The sequence below is a fragment of the Microtus pennsylvanicus genome, chromosome 22 (assembly GCF_037038515.1).
Source record: "Microtus pennsylvanicus isolate mMicPen1 chromosome 22, mMicPen1.hap1, whole genome shotgun sequence".
NCBI lineage: Eukaryota > Metazoa > Chordata > Mammalia > Rodentia > Cricetidae > Microtus > Microtus pennsylvanicus.
The window spans coordinates 10,087,951-10,106,237 of NC_134600.1; the positions used below are offsets into that span (position 1 = coordinate 10,087,951).

Consider the following 18,287-nt stretch of genomic DNA (forward strand, 5'->3'; position numbering starts at 1 on the left):
TCCATCGTCCCTCAGAGGTAGGCATGGGACAGGGCAAACGGTGTAGCTATAGGACGGAAGCAGAAGCTGCAGGGGCAGCTCTGCGAAGACAAAGGCGTGACCTGCCTCCTCCCCTCTATCTCTGCTCCTGTCGATAACGTAGGCACAAACATGGACACGGAGCTGCTGTGTCCCCTCTATCTCTGCTCCTGTCTATAACGCAGGCACAAACATGGACACGGAGCTGCTGTGTCCCCTCTAACTCTGCTCCTGTCTGCAAAGCAGGCATGAACATGGACACGGAGCTGCTGTGTCCCCTCTATCTCTGCTCCTGTCGATAACGCAGGCACAAACATGGACACGGAGCTGCTGTGTCCCCTCTAACTCTGCTCTCGTCTGCAATGCAGGCACGAACATGGACACGGGAGCTGCTGTGTCCCCTCTATCTCTGCTCCTGTCTGCAAAGCAGGCATGAACATGGACACGGGAGGTGATGTGTCCCCTCTATCTCTGCTCCTGTCTATAACGCAGGCACAAACATGGACACGGGAGATGCTGTGTCCCCTCTAACTCTGCTCCTGTCTGCAATGCAGGCATGAACACGGACATAGGAGGTGATGTCATCTCGCACTACAGTGCGGGGAGCAAGGTGTTATGGAGCAATAAGAGAATCCCAGCGTCCTTCAGACCACCAAGCCTGTTTGCAGATAATGCATAGGGCATTTGATGACCTAGACTACAGTATCCCTACAACAGGCTCAGAGAACCACAAGGGCCACCTGGTCTTTCGATTCCCAGACAAGCCTAAGAAGAGCGTACACCTCCATCCTAAAAGTTGCTGCGGCAGGATGATGAGACAGAAGACTGTTGGAGATGTTCCTGTTCCAATTGTTCTTCTTCTTGCTGTCGCCCTCCTCTAGATACAAGCAGTTACTTCTGCTGCGCTGTGGCTCTATCTGCTGTGATCTGGAGACATAGAGCTACCTGCTGATTATCTAGGAGACAAGAGCAACGGTCTCCTCCCTAGTCACGTGATTGCCTAATAAACCTATCTGTGAAGCGGTATTATTGACATGTCCTCTAGAAAACACTCGCGGGCAGATGATTGCCCAGGTCTTTACGAAGTCTAAAGTTAAGCCGGAGGAGAGGGGATGAGGACCCGAGAGGATGTCGGTGCTTGTGACCTTCCAAGCCCCCAGACCAAACACACCTGACGGTTGTCAGGACAACCGCGGCTCACATCCTTACAGATGCCCCGTAACTCACTCAGCGGTGGCCTCGGCCTCTAGCAAGCTGGGGTCCTTCCTGCAGAGCGCGATGAGGATGCAGATGTTGTCGTAGAAGGCGGCGAAGTGGATGGGCATCCAGCCTCGCTTCTCGGTGAGCAAGTAGTCAGCCTTGAAGCACAGCAGACAGATGGTCGTTTCCAGGGAGCAAGCTTGGGCGGCCAGGTGCAGGGGTGTTGGACCTGAGACGAACAACAATTGCTTCAGTAGGCGGGGCTAGCGCTCCTAAAACCAATACAGAATAAATAAGCATGCCTTTATGAACCCAGCCACACACAGTTAGTGATGTAGAATGTAGAAATCCTCCAAGCACTAAAACAATCACTTGGGCAGTCTTATAGTTCTTTGCTAACTTGGAGAGTCTGAAGGAATCATACCTTTTTGTGAGTAAAGAACCTGCTTTTTGAGGGTCTTGCTATGTAGTTCAGGTTGGGCTGTGGCCTACTATAGCTCAGGATAGCCTCAAACTTCAAACTTGAAACCCTTTGGCCTCAGCCCCCTGATGTCGATGCTGTGATTACCAGGGTGCACTACCCTATCTTGCTACATAGTTTCAAAAAGTACGTAAATGGGGCTGGAGAGATGGCTCAGTGGTTAAGAGCGCTGGCTGCTCTTCCAGAGGTCCTGAGTTCAAATCCCAGAAACCACATGGTGGCTCACAACCATCTGTAATGAGATCTGGCGCCCTCCTCTGGCGTGTGGGCATACATGGAGGCAGAACGTTGTATACATAATAAAGAAATAAATCTTTTAAAAAAGTACGTAAATACGTAAGATAGTCATGATAAAACAGGCTTGCACTATTTTACAATGAAGTACTGTTTCCTTAAATGTTACTCAATCAGAAGTTTCAAACAGCCTCCTTCCTGCTCTGGTGGTACTTTAAATCTTGTGTGTGTGTGTGTGTGTGTGTGTGTGTGTGTGTGTGTGTGTGAGAAATATTCCTCCAGCACAATAAGGCAGCCAATTCAAGTACCTAAGACCCTCTCTGACCTTGCCATTTTGGGTTTTTTAAAGTAGTTGTGTTTTTTTTTGTTTGTTTATGAAAGACTCTCCTTAAAGTACCTTATATAGTAATTACCTTATAAATTACGTTATACTCTAAAGGTATATGGCTGGTCTCTCAAATGTGTAGAAAGGTATAAACTTAAGGGTTTTAATTTTCATGTCCAATGCTTATCTCAAAACTTTGACCCTGTCCAGCTGGCCTTGGTGATGAGAAGCCAAGGACAATGGCACCGGGTTTTGATCCTACTGCACGCACTGGCTTTGTGGGAGCCTAGGCAGTTTGGATGCTCACCTTCCTAGACCTGGATGGATGGGGGAGGTCCTTGGACTTCCCACAGGACAGGGAACCCTGACTGCTCTTCGGACTGGAGAGGGAGTGAGAAAGGAGTGGGGGGAGGGGGAGAAGAGTGAGGGGAGGGGGAGGGAAATAGGAGGCGGGGAGGAGGCGGAAAGTTTTTTCAATAATAAAAAAACAAAAACAAAAACTTTGACCTCGGCCAAACGTCATTCCTTAGCGCCATATATCAACTCTGCCACTAGGTGGTAGTATGTCCTAACGGAAAACTTGTTTGTGGGTGGGGGGGGGGGGCGGAATTGAAGCTGGTGCCTTGCAGGTGGTGTGAGGCACGCACCCCCACAGCTGAGCTACATTCCCAGGTCGTGGCTGATTACGGACAACCTGCCCAAACCACTCTGAAACCAAGTGGAGACTACAGCAAATTCCCAGTGAGCTGTTATAAAAAAGGAACGCCTAACATGAACATCAATAACCATGGGTGGAAAAATTATACTTCAAATTGAATGCGAAACTTCCCTCTTTTACATCTTCATCCAACAAAATATTTGTGGATTGTTTACTATAAAAAGCTTTTTTTTTCTTTTCTTTTCTTTCTTTCTATTTATTTATTTATTTATTTATTTATTTGTTATGTATACAATATTCTATCTGTGTGTATGCCTGAAGGCCAGAAGAGGGCACCAGATCTCATTACAGATGGCTGTGAGCCACCATGTGGTTGCTGGGAATTGAACTCAGGACCTTTGGAAGAGCAAGCAATGCTCTTAACCGCTGAGCCATCTCTCCAGCCCCTCTTTCTTCTTTTTCTTTCTTTCTTTCCTTTCTTTCTTTCTTTCTTTCTTTCTTTTTTGCAATTGTTTATTTTCATGCAGCCCAGCTGGTCTTGAACTCACTCAGATAACTGAGGATGACCTTACCCTGTTTCCTGCTCCAGTTGCCCCACCCCCCCATGCTGGAATTACAGGCTTGGGTTCCCACACCCAGCAAAAAAGTTTTAATTTATATAACAGTCTTTTAGAATATATTCGTTTCACTTAGGCCTTACCTTTTCTTTCTTTTTTCATATCCATTTTGGAGGACTCTGCTTAAAAAGGAAATCCACAGAGAAACATGATTACCAACCTATAGCAGTTTCCTAAATTAGAAAGAACAAAACGACACCACATTGAAACAGAGAGCAGGATTACATCGGACAACGCGGAACGCAACCTCTGACAGAGACACGTAGGGATGGTGCACACACCAACTACCAGGTCAGAGAGGACCTGGCAACCCCGTCTTTCTAAGGCTAAGCAGGACTTGCCGCTAGCCTAACACGTTGATTTAGCGTAATATTGCTAGCAGAGTTACTTGTTCATGGTGAAACTTACCTATTTATCAGCAAGGGAAAATCTGAGAAGACAAGGATGGCTGGAAGATGTTGAATTGCCAAAGGTTCTTTCCACACTAAGAAGTACTTAAAGGGCAACTGGTTCCTCGCTCGGTTTAAATCGTTCAATTCTGCTTTATATTAACTAGGCTCGTTCGGTATTGAATACGGATCGGTACCTTGGCTGACTATGATGAAGCGCCTCTGGTTGACATTGAAGTTGGCGTTGCACAGCTGACAGATGATAGAGACCCGGTTGTGCAGGGCCGCGTGGTGGAAAATGGCGTAGCCGGCTTCATCGGACACGTTGAGGGTTGAGCTTGAGGTCTTGCGGCTGAACGTATGGAAAACGGCAGACAGGCCTCTTTCCACGGCTGACTTCATACCAAAGGGGATACTCTAGAAAGTTTTTAAAAGGTCAGCGTTAGTTTTTAAAATTGTTTTTTATAAAAAGAAGGCCAGAGTGTTCTTTAAGGAAGGGGCACAGAACGTGTTAACGAAGTTGCTTCTGTTTTTTGCCACACGGCCATGGAATGCCGCCGGTGAAGCCTTCTCCCTGGAGAAGGTTGAAACTCACAGAACTAGGAGACATGGAGAACACGGAAATACATTTGGAAAGACTGTCTCCTTTCTTCCAGAGTCAACTGTAGCTTCACTCTGCAGACCATTTCAGCAAAATAGACAGATGTTTTCTGGAACTACTTTAAACGCAAATGAAAATCACCTACCTGCTTCCCTCCAGCTAAAGGCCAACTCAAGACACCAGAGCTGTCTAACTAGAAAGAGACCTTTCCTTCTTTCTCCAGGTCTCAGACGAAGAGGTAAAACAGCACGTTGTTCTTTGAGATGTTCTGATAAATACTTTAAACTGGAGTCGTTTTCAGCGTTTTAAATGTATGGCTTTCGAACAGATAAATGGGAGGGACGTGCCTGCATAACCTTTGGAGGTGCCAAGCCCAACAGATGGGTTCCAGCATCTGTGGAGACTAACAGATTGGTTCTGGCAGCTAAGGAACCTACCAGATGGGCTCCAGCAATCAAGGAACCTAAGAGCTGGATTCTAGCCATTAAGGAACCTAACGGATGGGATCCAGCATCTATGGAGACTAACCAGATGGTTTCCCAAAGCTAAGGTGCCTGACAGAAGCCTTGCATCATACTGGTTTTCTGGTGCTAGGGCCTGATCAGAGCCCCTGCCATGACTCTTCTAGTAAATTCCATACCCCTGACAACCGATTCCAGTGTCCCTTTTGAACCTCATGTCCTAGGTCTTCCCCCTAGGAGAGAGTGCGGGGCGCGGACATATGGTCATTTGGAACTTCTCCACACAAAGTTATGTGCTAGTGAAATACCTTGCACTTCATGGCTTTTTTTAAGCCAAATTTTTTCTTGAACTGCTCGTGTAACTGAGCCTCGGTCAGCGGGAGCCTCTTCAATCGCAGGTTGTTCACGATCTCATTGATGGCTCCCCACCACTGAGTCTTATACAGTTGCTGGTAGAAAATTTCAAGGTCAAAGTAGATCACATAGTAGCTATAAAAGAATAGAGGAAAAGGCGTTTTTTTATAGCTTTTAAGTAACTTGCTACTTATTTGCATTCTGTAAAGACTTGCTTATTCCATAATAACTATGAATAAAACTGTAGTTTGAGCTAGACTTGATAGGAAAAGCACAAACATTGTTATCAGCTGACTTTGTATGACAATTACCCTTTTATTGGCCTTTTGGGTTGGTCCAGATTCCCATGACAGAGACTAGGCACTGTTTGGAAGCCACTAGAAGGTCAGGTTCTAGGGAGAGTCCTAGATTTCTCTTCCACCCTGTTTTCCTTCCTCCACACTGTTGAAATCGAATGTGTCCACTTCCAAGATCAGTGGCATCCCAGAAGCCTGACAGAAGCCGGAGAGTAAAAGTCTATTCACAGATGTTCCCAGGACCTCCCGCAGCCTGGCAGGGACCGTCTATTCGATAGGTGCTGGGCCTCCGAGCAGGAGCTTCCTCTTCAGAGTGGTAACAAAGCATTTAAGACACAAGATGTTTCCATGGCCTCTGCCTGTGAGGAAGAGGCCCCTTCACATGGTTCTTAAATATCTGTGTCCTCACGCTGCTCTTCTTCCTCAGGACCGTAGTCGCCAGGTCTTTGGCTCCATGCTCACGGTCCATGAGTACAGGTGGTACCCAACAGAAAGATCTACTATGCTGCATCCTTCATCTTCATGTTCCTTTGCCTCATCTTTTATCCTCCTCATCCCTGCGCATCTTCAATGTGTACACCTTGTATCTTTACCTCTTCCCTTTCTTTAGCTTTCCCCATTACCCTTTAAATCGCTGCAAGCAGCCCCCCTTAATCATAGTCTCATTAAAGTGTTCTTACCAAACCACAGCCAGCTTGAGAGAGAGCTCTTCTCTCTTGAGTTGTCATATCCTTTTGTATCTGACGCTTTTTCTATTTCATATTCTACACATACCCCATTCGGCTGCTCTGCTCCTCAGGCTCCTCCTTTCTTCCTCGTGTGTTATGCCCTCTCTGTCTCTTTTGCTCTCTCTCTCCCACATTTCTCCCTATCCCCTTTTTGAAATTTCTATACTGCAGAATTCCAGACTCGGTCCTCAGTAACCTCCGTGCCCCCCGAGGAACAAATGGCAAACGGACCTTCCAATATGTTTTTCTCCACCTTTGGTCCAACTGTTTCCTCTGCGCTCTATAACCCATGTTTTCAAACTTGTATTCACGGTAAATAATAATAATGATGTTGATGATGATGATGATGATGATAATAATAATAATACAAGAACATAGTGCATGAAAGACCCTAGCAACACAGAAGGAAATACATCATTTCAGAAGAAGAAAGGCCCAGCAAGGTCTGACAGAGGGTTTTCCATGGAAATGAAGGTGCGTGCTGTGCGCACTGCTTCCAACTGCCCCTCAGCCTCTGATCCCCATCACCATCCCTATCTGACATCTGTGCTCATCGTAAGGATGGATTCTAAGCTCTAAAGTCACTGCGGGCTCTATCAGAGGGTGTAAAATGATAACTACCTAGAGCTCTTTTGAATCTGTCACCCACAAGACCATCACTGGTCCAGGGTTGCCACCCTAAGACTGTACACAACTTTGGCCTTTGACCCTTTTCTGTTCTCTGCGAACATTCAACAAGCTCTGGTCGGTATAGAGTGGAAAGGTCCTCACCTCTTTCCATAAAACTCCATGACTGGAACTGAGTAAAATTCTTTGTATCCTGAGTCTTCTACAAAGGTATTAGCAGCACACTCCCGTATCTGTTCTACATTATTCTAAAATACAAATCACACAAACTTAATAATTATAAGATCTATTATATGAAATTGTATACATGCAAATGAAAAGGAAAGATGAAGAGACATTCGGTAATAGCTGTGTGTATCCAATCCTACTTTGAGACTGAGTAACAAAAGTTAAAAAGAAGAAAATAGAAGAGGCATGATAATATATCGTGTATACAAGAAAAACAACAAATGGATAAGGGGATTAATGTGTGTGATGTCACCAGGTTCTTCGGGGGCTCGTCGCAAACTCAAGACTGCCTTTTTTTTCTTGTCATGATCTTTGAGAAACATTAGATGGGTTAGCGTTAAGTGTTCAGGGACTTATTTCTTTTTGGGTTTGTTTTCTTTTTCTTCCTTTCCTTTTTTTCAGTGAACTCTCTCTATGATGTGTGGTTAGTTGGCTTTGAACTCATGATCTCCCTGTCCCTGCTGGTATTTCAGGTGTCTGCCGCCATGACCAGCCAGCCGTGTGTCCATGGATTTCTACTGGATACTGTAGTTGACGATCCAAGGACCAAGACTGCTTATTTGAAATTTGATAAACCTGTGATGAAAGTAACTGTCTCTGGTTTGTTTGCCAGATTATTCTCCAACACAGTTGCTTAGAAGTCGCTGCACTTAATTCGTGTGAGCTTTGTGATGTGTAAGAAAAGCTACTGAGTTGTGACAACGATTATACGGGGCCTGAACCAACAGAAGCTCTTTCTCAGTGAGAACTTATCAAAACAGCTCGAGCAGCAGCACGTTCAGAAACACTAAGAATTCAGAAACCTTAAAGTCATCCATAGCATTCTCAACAGGGTTCGTGCTGATGTCAAATTCAATTCCTCCGTGGACATGGAAATACTGGTTTTCTTTGTAGTCAAAATTCTGGCACTTAAAATCTCGACCGTAGATAAAGGGAGGCAGTTCTCGCTCAGTCTTGACTTTGTCATCTCCAGAAATAGAAAGAAACTTTGGTTTAAAATGTGAACAACACATAGATGATTGTATTTTAGATCTCTGATTATCATTCATGTCAATAGAGTGGAAAATCCAGATGAAATTAGAACTTGGCAATTACTGACTATAAACGTATTTAGTTTCTCTTTCTCGCTACACACACACACACACACACACACACACATCTGTTGAAGGAGGCTGTTTGCTTGCTACACACACACACACACACACACACACACATATATGTAAACACATACATACATATATATGATCTTTTGAGACAGGGTTTCTCTGTGTAGCCCTGGCTTTCCCGGAACTCACTCTGTAGACCATGCTGGCCTCAGACTCACAGAGATCCACCTGCCTCTGTCTCCGAGTGCCGGGATTAAAGGTGTGCACCATCACCGCCTGACAATAAAATTTATTTTTATGCACTTTGAGCTTGTCTTGTGGTTTTACTGTATAAACTATTCAAAAGCTTTGTTGAAATATTCTGATTGGCATCTATGAGTAAGCACTAACATATACCTCCTCAATTATTATATAGAAAAGTTGTGATTTGGGTAACTTTTGTTTAAACAACAACAAAACCTTCCTTGAGCTTCTTTAGGCAAAAGAGACACTATGAAGAACCAAGTAGGCATTTCCATATGTTCCAACCATAGCAACTCTTACAGTCAGTGTTCTGTTGCTATGGACACCATGACCACAGCAACTCTTACAGTCAGTGTTCTGTTGCTTTGGACACCATGACCACAGCAACTCTTACAGTCAGTGTTCTGTTGCTGTAGAGACCATGACCACAGCAACCCTTACAGTGTTCTGTTGCTATAGAGACCATGACCACATCAACTCTTAATAGTGTTGTTGTTGTAGACACCATGACCACAGCAACTCCTACAGTCAGTGTTCTGTTGCTAAGAGACCATGACCACAGCAGCCCGTACAGTCAGTGTTCTGTTGCTATAGAGACCATGACCACAGCAACTCCTACAGTCAGTGTTCTGTTGCTAAGAGACCATGACCACAGCAACTCTTACAGTCAGTGTTCTGTTGCTATAGAGACCATGACCACAGCAACTCTTACAGTCAGTGTTCTGTTGCTATGGACACCATGACCACAGCAACTCTTACAGTGTTCTGTTGCTGTAGAGACCATGACCACAGCAACCCTTACAGTCAGTGTTCTGTTGCTTTAGAGACCATGACCACAGCAACTCTTACAGTCAGTGTTCTGTTGCTTTAGAGACCATGACCACAGCAACTCTTACAGTCAGTGTTCTGTTGCTGTAGAGACCATGACCACAGCAACTCTTACAGTCAGTGTTCTGTTGCTATAGAGACCATGACCACAGCAACTCCTACAGTCAGTGTTCTGTTGCTGTAGAGACCATGACCACAGCAACCCTTACAGTCAGTGTTCTGTTGCTTTAGAGACCATGACCACAGCAGCCCGTACAGTCAGTGTTCTGTTGCTAAGAGACCATGACCACAGCAACTCCTACAGTCAGTGTTCTGTTGCTAAGAGACCATGACCACAGCAACTCCTACAGTCAGTGTTCTGTTGCTATAGAGACCATGACCACATCAACTCTTAATAGTGTTGTTGTTGTAGACACCATGACCACAGCAACTCCTACAGTCAGTGTTCTGTTGCTAAGAGACCATGACCACAGCAACTCTTACAGTCAGTATTCTGTTGCTAAGAGACCATGACCACAGCAACCCTTACTGTCAGTGTTCTGTTGCTGTAGAGACCATGAACACATCAACTCTTAATAGTGGTGTTGTTGTAGACACCATGACCATAGCAACTCCTACAATCAGTGTTCTGTTGCTAAGAAACCATGACCACAGCAACTCCTACAGTCAGTGTTCTGTTGCTATAGAGACCATGACCACAGCAGCCCGTACAGTCAGTGTTCTGTTGCTAAGAGACCATGACCACAGCAACTCCTACAGTCAGTGTTCTGTTGCTAAGAGACCATGACCACAGCAACTCTTACAGTCAGTGTTCTGTTGCTATAGAGACCATGACCACAGCAACTCCTACAGTCAGTGTTCTGTTGCTATAGAGACCATGACCACATCAACTCTTAATAGTGTTGTTGTTGTAGACACCATGACCACAGCAACTCCTACAGTCAGTGTTCTGTTGCTAAGAGACCATGACCACAGCAACTCCTACAGTCAGTATTCTGTTGCTAAGAGACCATGACCACAGCAACCCTTACTGTCAGTGTTCTGTTGCTGTAGAGACCATGAACACATCAACTCTTAATAGTGGTGTTGTTGTAGACACCATGACCATAGCAACTCCTACAATCAGTGTTCTGTTGCTAAGAAACCATGACCACAGCAACTCCTACAGTCAGTGTTCTGTTGCTAAGAGACCATGACCACAGCAACTTCTACAGTCAGTGTTCTGTTTCTATAGAGACCATGACCACAGCAGCCTGTACAGTCTGTGACAACAGCAGTGTCACACGTAGGCAGTGCTGGAGAAGAAGCTCAGAGTTCTACATCTAGACCTGCAGGTAGCAGAGAGAGCGAGACAGTGGGCCTGGCTTGAGCTTTTGGGACACCCAGTGACATACCTTCTCCAGCAAAGTCACAGCTCCTCCTAATCCCTCTCAAGTAGAGCCACCCCCGTAAGACCAAGCACTGAAATCTGTGAGCATATGGGTGTCATTCCTATTTAAACCACTACATCATTTGATGGAAATAATCAGCTTCTATTACAGGAAAGTAATGAAAACATACGCCGGACTTATCTGGTAAATAATTTTCCGACATCCCAGCAAAGATGAGGTCTATTTTTGCTCATCCTCTTACCTGAAAAAGGTGGAAGCAGACTATTTAAATACGGAACTTTCATCTTCTTTTTTAGGCTGAGTAAAAACGGAATCAGAAAACAGATGAGCTTCAGATAGCCCATCCCTTTTCTGATTTCTTTTTTTTTCTCAAAGTGCTTTTGAATAACTTTTTTCTGAAGATACAGTCTTTGCTGCAGCCTCTGGTAAGTGCAGATATCAAGGTGATCCTGATTGTACTTTATGGCATTAGTAAGCCAATAGTCTGTCTCGAATATAAAGACATTCTCGTGTTGTTGAACTTGGGTGGTACTGAACGTTAACTTCAGCATAATATTTTCCGCGTATTTCATAAATATAGCCTTTTCCTCGGGGCTGTTGGGCTCATAGGTTGGATCCTCGTTCATGTCTTCATCATATATTCCATTAAAATCTGGATCATTTGTGATATCAACCAAACCTTCGCGGGGGAAGAAATAGAAGAAAGAAAAAAATAGGTAGTAAGAGACAAGAGACAAAGAAGAGGGCAATGAACTTTTCTGGGCCTGGTGCAGCCACTGAAATTGTGGACGACTGCTGTGGATCCCTCCCCCTGGGTCTACATAGAATTAGGCCCCTCCGAAGTCAGTAGGAGTGGCGGTACTGAAACGACCTAACTGCCACACTCACAGCTAACAGGTTCCTGGAAAAGGAGAGTCTTGGCCTTATGTCATGGACCGCAGAAGTACACAGTGAGCACTTCGTGAGTGCTTCCGAGGCCAGCCCTACAGAGATGTATATCTCATGGAGAATAGATCTCATTTAGCAAAGCGATGGCACATCTCATTACCCTTGTCCAGCAAGGTGGTTTAGGTATATTTGCCTTCTGAAGGTGTTGGCTGTCTTCAATGCAGACCTCTTGTGTGAAGCATAAGCCCTTTGCCTTGCATTACAGCTTGGGGATTCTTCCCATAGCATTACAGTGTTCTTTACTGGGCGCAATTTCCCCTATGCATTGGACTATAGGATGGCTCCCTCCAGCAATGCATGATGCTGGCAAGGAAGTAACCACAGTCAATACCTTTACTCTCTCAACCAGGTCTTTGTGTCAACATAGAAGACTACCCCCCTGTAATTATTTCTCTTGGCCTATGTTAGTGTTCAGGCCAAGAGACCTCAACTGAGACATTCACAGATGCCCAAGACCAAGAATTACGGCATGTCTAAAGTCATTGAGCCATGGCTCTCAGAGAGATAGGAAACGAGAGAGTCCTGGACTCATTCTACCAGCAGCAGATAGGAAAGCGTTGCTCTGAGACTGACTTACATGCTTCTCCTTGTGAACGGAAAAGGGTGAGATGTCAGGAGAGTGTATCACGCGCTCTCGTAGGCCACGATGCAATTACAGTGTAGTTTGAGAACGGTTGTTTTCGTCTGTGATCTCATGCATGAAATAACAACCATGGTCTATCCCCATTGCCATGTAATTTCATTCACTGGGCACATGTGATCTTAGGATTGCATCTCCATCTGAGAGGTACGCATGTCCACGGAGGGTCAGATAGATGACTTTTTATTTAGTGATATAGTTTTGATATGCAGAATATATACTGGGACATGCTTCATAGCTAGAGCTATCGTCCCACGAGGCCTACAGACACCTAAAAGCCTGCCTTGCTGACTACACACAATCATCTCATTTTCACCCCAGAACAAGCTCAACTAGACTAAAGGCTTTTTGTAAAAAAAGAAAACTTTACAGCTTATACAAGGTCAGAGTCTCAGATGTCTACCAAGGTTACTAAGAAAAGCATGCTAATTCTTTGCTTGCCAGTCTGTAAACGAAAGACCTATGCCTTTGAGCATATATCACTGTTCCCCCTGCCTGATCCCTTCAAAACCTTGGAACCCTTACGTTGCCATGGTAATGGCTCTGCCCTCATCGCTTATCTTAGGAACGCTTCTGACCAGTAAGTAAGAGCTAATACTGACATCTCTTTTCTGGTGCTTCAAGCCATGGGGAGGAGAAGAACTTTTAGACTAGATTTTAGAGATGAGACTAGAAGAGAAGCAGGCAGAAATTGTAAAAGGATAAAGAATGTAGGACAAATGAGATTGAAGGGAAAAGAAGGAGGAGGAGGAAGAAGAATAAGGGGGAGGAGGAGGAGGAAAGAGGAGGAAAAGAAGAGGAAGAAGAGAAAGAGGAAGAGGAAGAAGAAGAAGAGGAGGAAGAAGAAGAGGAGGAGGAGGAGGAAGAGGAAGAAGCAGAAGCAGAAGAAGAAGAAGAAGAAGAAGAAGAAGAAGAAGAAGAAGAAGAAGAAGAAGAAGAAGAAGGTAACAGAAAATAAGTATTGGGATTAGAATTGAGACAGAGAATTAGAACTGAGAAATTATAGACAATTAGGACAGAAGAATTAGAATCGAGGCAGTAAAATAAACAGATAACAATAAAACACACATGAATAGAAACATCTGTGCAGGAAGATTCCTTTTCTGTAGCCCTCAGACTTTAGTCCCTATGCGTATGTCTGGTTTTTGAACCCTGAACTAAGACTTTTGAGGCGGACCCTTAAACGTTTTCAACAACCTTCAATTCACTGCTAGCTCTAACCAATGATGACAGAAATGGTCCTGGCTAAACGAAGCGGATCAGAAAGCAAAACCATAATTCATGAATTTGAGAAAGGGCATGGTAAATAAGGGCCTGCCGATAGGATGAAAGGGAGTTAGGGGTCAGGGATGTGAACGTCAAAGCATCATACATGAGTATGAAATTGTCAAGGAATATGCTATCCTTGTGTGACCAGGTCACACATCCTGTGCACCTGCCAGGCCTAGTGAGTCTCCCAGGCCCCCTTTTGCCGACACCATTCCAAACCTGCAGGCTGATCCCTGCTTGCACATCCCATCCAGGCAGCTGGGCTTCATGGTCTACAATCCTTATGGAACTGTTTGTGTACTGGCCTAACCTGGCGAATCCCCAGTACCCCAGTCCACTGCACACAATTCTCATGTTCCCAAGCACACCTAGGTAGTGCACCTTACACACCAGCCCAAGCAGATGCAGCCCTTTGTCCCATTTGTACACGTGTTTGGTTACCACTGAAGTGGAATCATGCCTGTTCCACCAGACTGAAATAACACTACCTGAAGGGGCAACCTACGATTTCCTCATCTCACCTGATCTGAAATCAACCTAACTTGGGGGACAACAGAAACAAAGCCAAACTTCAACTCAGCAGAGGCAGACTAGAATCTCACATCAGACATGCGGCCAACAGAATAAGTCCACATGTCCAGTTCATGAAACAAATACACAAAAGGTACAAAATGTCAACACAGTATGTCTTCTCTAAGACCCATCAACCCCACGGAAATGCTCTCCAGTGAAAACTGGAACACAGAATTGAAAAGAAAAATCTTAAACATGATCAAAGAATTCAAGGACTTAACGAGAACAGAAATAAACTCCCAAGTCACATCCAAGAAAGTGCAAATACGTTGTTCAATGAAGTGATAATTCAAACTCTAAAAACTGAATTCAGTAAAGAGAAGATGGAAATACTGAAAAAAAATTCAAGCAAAAATGAAGATAGATTGAAAAACTCAATAACCCAATTAAGAGAATTTAGGGGAAAGCCTTGCCAGTAAAACAGACAAAGTAGAAGATACAATATCAGAATAAAGTAGAGGAATCACACCCTCACCCTGACCAAGAATATGAAAAAATTTTAAAGTCACAGGAAAGAAATATAAAAGAAATTGGGACACCAAAAGATCAAATCTATGAATGGTAGGCAAAGATAAAGGGGCCCAGCTCAATGGCATAGCTATCTGTAATTGATACCTGCTTGCAAAGAATAAATTAATTTTCTCCAAGAGAGTCTCATTAAGTCTACTTACCACACTTCATGGTAGGCCTCATGCCTAGCAGTTGATAGCCAACACAAACAAAGTCAATGGTACTTTTGTAGACTTTTTCTCTCATATTGCTTTGTTTGGGAACATTTTGTCTTAATGGTCTTTTGCTTGCACACTGTGGTTTCTGATTTTGTACTTGTGTGTGTGTGTGAGAGAGAGTTTCTTTTTTATTTGTTTTCTTTTTTTTAAAAAAAGAAAACAAGAAAGGAGGAGTTGGGGAAGTGGGAACAATCTTGGAGGAGTTGGGAGGGAGTATGATCAGAAAATATATTGCATGGAAAAGTTTATTGTCAATAAAAGAGAAAAATGGTTTGTAATAAAAAACAATTAAACAGTGCTAAATTCTCTTACCTGCTGAACTAAACTCGGAAAATATGTCTTTAGTTGTTTGAGGCTTCCCATCTTGGTCAATGTCCATGATTGTGCGCCACAATTCAGAGAATCTGGCTCGTTTCTCCTTTGGCATGTATATTCCATGCCACAGTGCTTTTAGCATATAGTCAATATGGATCAAAATCTGTCCAATTCTGGTATCATAATAAGCTGGAGGTAACTGACAAGAAGAACTCTGATCATAATTTGCTTCTAAACTGATGGAAGGGATTTGATTTAAGCAATAAATTCCAACAGCCAACTCCCTTAAGATCTGATGGACTTCCCTGTAGTCTAAGTGGGCAGTGGGGTCCACGGGAGTCAGGAGGATGGCCGTGGAGAAGCCCACATTATTGATTTGACTCATGAGTCCACACGGGATGTCCAGTTGAGAACGGACGTCATCCTTGGCAGCCAGCCAGCTGACTATGGCTGTCGTTAACAATTCCTGTACTTCGCTGCGTTCGTATTTTTCAAAGAAAGCAGAGGCATTTCTTTGCACTGCTAAATTTTCCAGGTAGGTTTCTTCATCTTGAATTTGATCAAATCTAACTATGCCTTTTTTGGATATTCTTAACATTGCGAATTAAATCTAGTGTGTCCTTCTTGACGTTTCTGCAAAGAAGGAAAAGACAAGCAATAACGTTTGTCATGACAACAAAACTGTGTTTTTCTAGAATAAACACGAACCTCTACACTTTCTAAAGTTAATCTTTTCATGGTCAATCTGTACTCTTCCCAATCTCCCATAAATTGCACCACAAGGCACTTCAATTTGAATCAAAATACTCAAGGTTGTAAAATCTTTAACATTCATCATGATAGATGATTTGAAAATCTCTGCTTTTCAGAGCCAAGCGGCACTGAGAAGTTCTCAGGGTTCTGCCACCGCTCCAGCAACCAGTCACACAGATCATCGTCTCTTAAGATTATACATAACATCTTAGTTTGTGTAAGTCTATTCTACAATGTTCGTAATGATGAAATAGCTTGACACGCTTCCCATTTGTCCCGTTTAAGTTTTTATTGCTGTGATAAACATCGTGACCAAAGGGACTTGTTGGGGGAAAGACTTTATTTGGCTTCCAGGTCGCAGCATATCCTCAGTGGGAGTCGAGGCAGGAACTGAAGCAGAGACCAGAGAGGAACACTGTTTACTCATCTTCCCCTTCCAGCTTCGTCACTTTGCTTTTTTATATACCCATGACCATACCACCCACAGGGGGCCGGGCCCTTCCTTCCACATAGATCATCAATCAAACAAATGTCCCTACTGGGTAATGGTGGCGCACACCTTTAATCCCAGCACTTGGAAGTCAGAGACAGGTGGATCTCTTCTGAGTTAGAGGCTAACCTGGTCTACAGAGCAAGTTTCAGGACAGTCAGAAATCATCTCAAAAAACCAAGAGAAAGAAAAGTCCCATAGATGTGTCTACAGAGCGATATACTGGAGACGTTTGTTTGCTTGTGGTTTCTTGTTCCTAAATGACCTCAACTTCTGTCTCCCTTGGCAACAAGCTAACCAGAACTTCATTAAATGGTGTGTGGCTGTATTTCAGAAAAATGTTGTTTGTATAGGTGAAGCCACTGCGTATCTTCAGTTTTCATTGTGAAGATTTTTTTTAAACTCCCTCCCCTTTCCACCCCATTTATCTCTCATTCCCCCGGCACATGCTGTTGCTGTCCTCTCCTTCCTCTTCACCCCTAGACGCTCCCCCTCTTGGGGTGTTTCAGTCTAGGTCCCCACTCATCGGCTGAGCTGTTCCTCCTGCCTGCTGAATGCCTGCTTTCACAATACTAATATTTTTATTATATTTATTTATATTTATACTGATATTTTATATAACATTTATATTTATACATCTACTCTGCGGGATGTATAAAACCGAGTATTTTTCCTTAATGTCATCGGCCTACGTTATACAGGGATTTTCAAATTTAGCCTGCACCTGTTTCTGGATCAGAAGCCTTGGGGCAGAAAATTTGCATTTGCAGTCAACGCTGCCTCCACAATCCGGCTCTGTAGGGCATTTTTTCCCTACTAGTTCATAGAGGCCGGCATGTAAACTAAGATTACAGGACTTGATGGGGGCTGTTTTCAGAAACAGACCTCCCGCTCTAAGACTTGTGATCATAATCAGTATCCACCAAGGACATGGGAAAGGACAAGGAAAAGGGAGAGGCCTACTTGGAAATACTTTGCTTGTCTAGCAGAGTCGCGTTCACGATGATCACTAAGGTATTCCCAAGAGCAGACAGCCGTTGCTTGCGATGGCTTCTCGATGGTTCTGAAGAGCCCCAGAACCTCCGGAGCACGAGACGGTCAGGGAAGCTGGGCCGAAGTTGATGGGGAGAACTGGGAGGACCCCAAGCTGGGTAAAGCTGTCTTAAGGCCCTTCCTATACGCAGGCTGCGTCTCAGGAAGACGAGCGTGGGCTGGCACGGCCTCTGTACATTCTGCTCCAAGGCCACAACCTCGGGATTGATCCCACGAGGACAAATCCTCTAACTTCTCTCGAGATCTCAGTCCAGCAACATGTTCTGTCACCGCTACCGCGCATCTACTAAATGCAAAGAAAACAACAGGCGCCTTGGAGTGGCTCGTGCCAACGTGCCAGGCTCTGAGGGTCCCGGTCTGGAATCCTATTGTGCAACAAACGTTTACCGAACATCAATTATGAGCTAGGCACCATTCCAAAGACTGGAGATGCAGGGGAAAGAGCAAAACCCCAAGGAGCTTAGAAACACAAAAGTGCTTGCCAACGTGGGATAAGACGTGGACCGCAACAAAAAGAACGTCCAGATGTCTGTGGAGCGACTTAAAACGAGGCCGGGAAATGAAAAAGCCATCCATGCAAATAATTGTCGAAGTTGCTCTTCTGGGACCGGGGTGCCGTTGCTGAGTGTGAGAAAATAAACCGCGGCACCGAAACCAAGGGATGGGAACACAAAATGAATATGCAAATCGGGTGAGGGCCAGCGTGCGACTTTGAATTCATATCCCAGATAAC

The 18,287-nt window shown here is 44.3% G+C and overlaps 1 protein-coding gene across 1 annotated transcript in view; it reads right to left on the reverse strand.

Moving 5' to 3' along the window:
* Positions 1 to 15,856, reverse strand: part of Ankar (ankyrin and armadillo repeat containing) — a 52,290-nt gene extending 36,434 nt beyond the window's left edge. The window contains exons 1-7 of the mRNA XM_075956555.1: positions 15,256 to 15,856; positions 11,027 to 11,464; positions 8,021 to 8,184; positions 7,134 to 7,237; positions 5,293 to 5,473; positions 4,120 to 4,339; positions 1,246 to 1,447 (exon numbers count right to left, since the gene is read on the reverse strand). Of these exons, the coding sequence (XP_075812670.1) occupies positions 1,246 to 1,447; positions 4,120 to 4,339; positions 5,293 to 5,473; positions 7,134 to 7,237; positions 8,021 to 8,184; positions 11,027 to 11,464; positions 15,256 to 15,856 (1,910 nt within the window). The remainder of the gene's footprint in view (positions 1 to 1,245; positions 1,448 to 4,119; positions 4,340 to 5,292; positions 5,474 to 7,133; positions 7,238 to 8,020; positions 8,185 to 11,026; positions 11,465 to 15,255) is intronic.
* Positions 15,857 to 18,287: the final 2,431 nt, after the last annotated feature.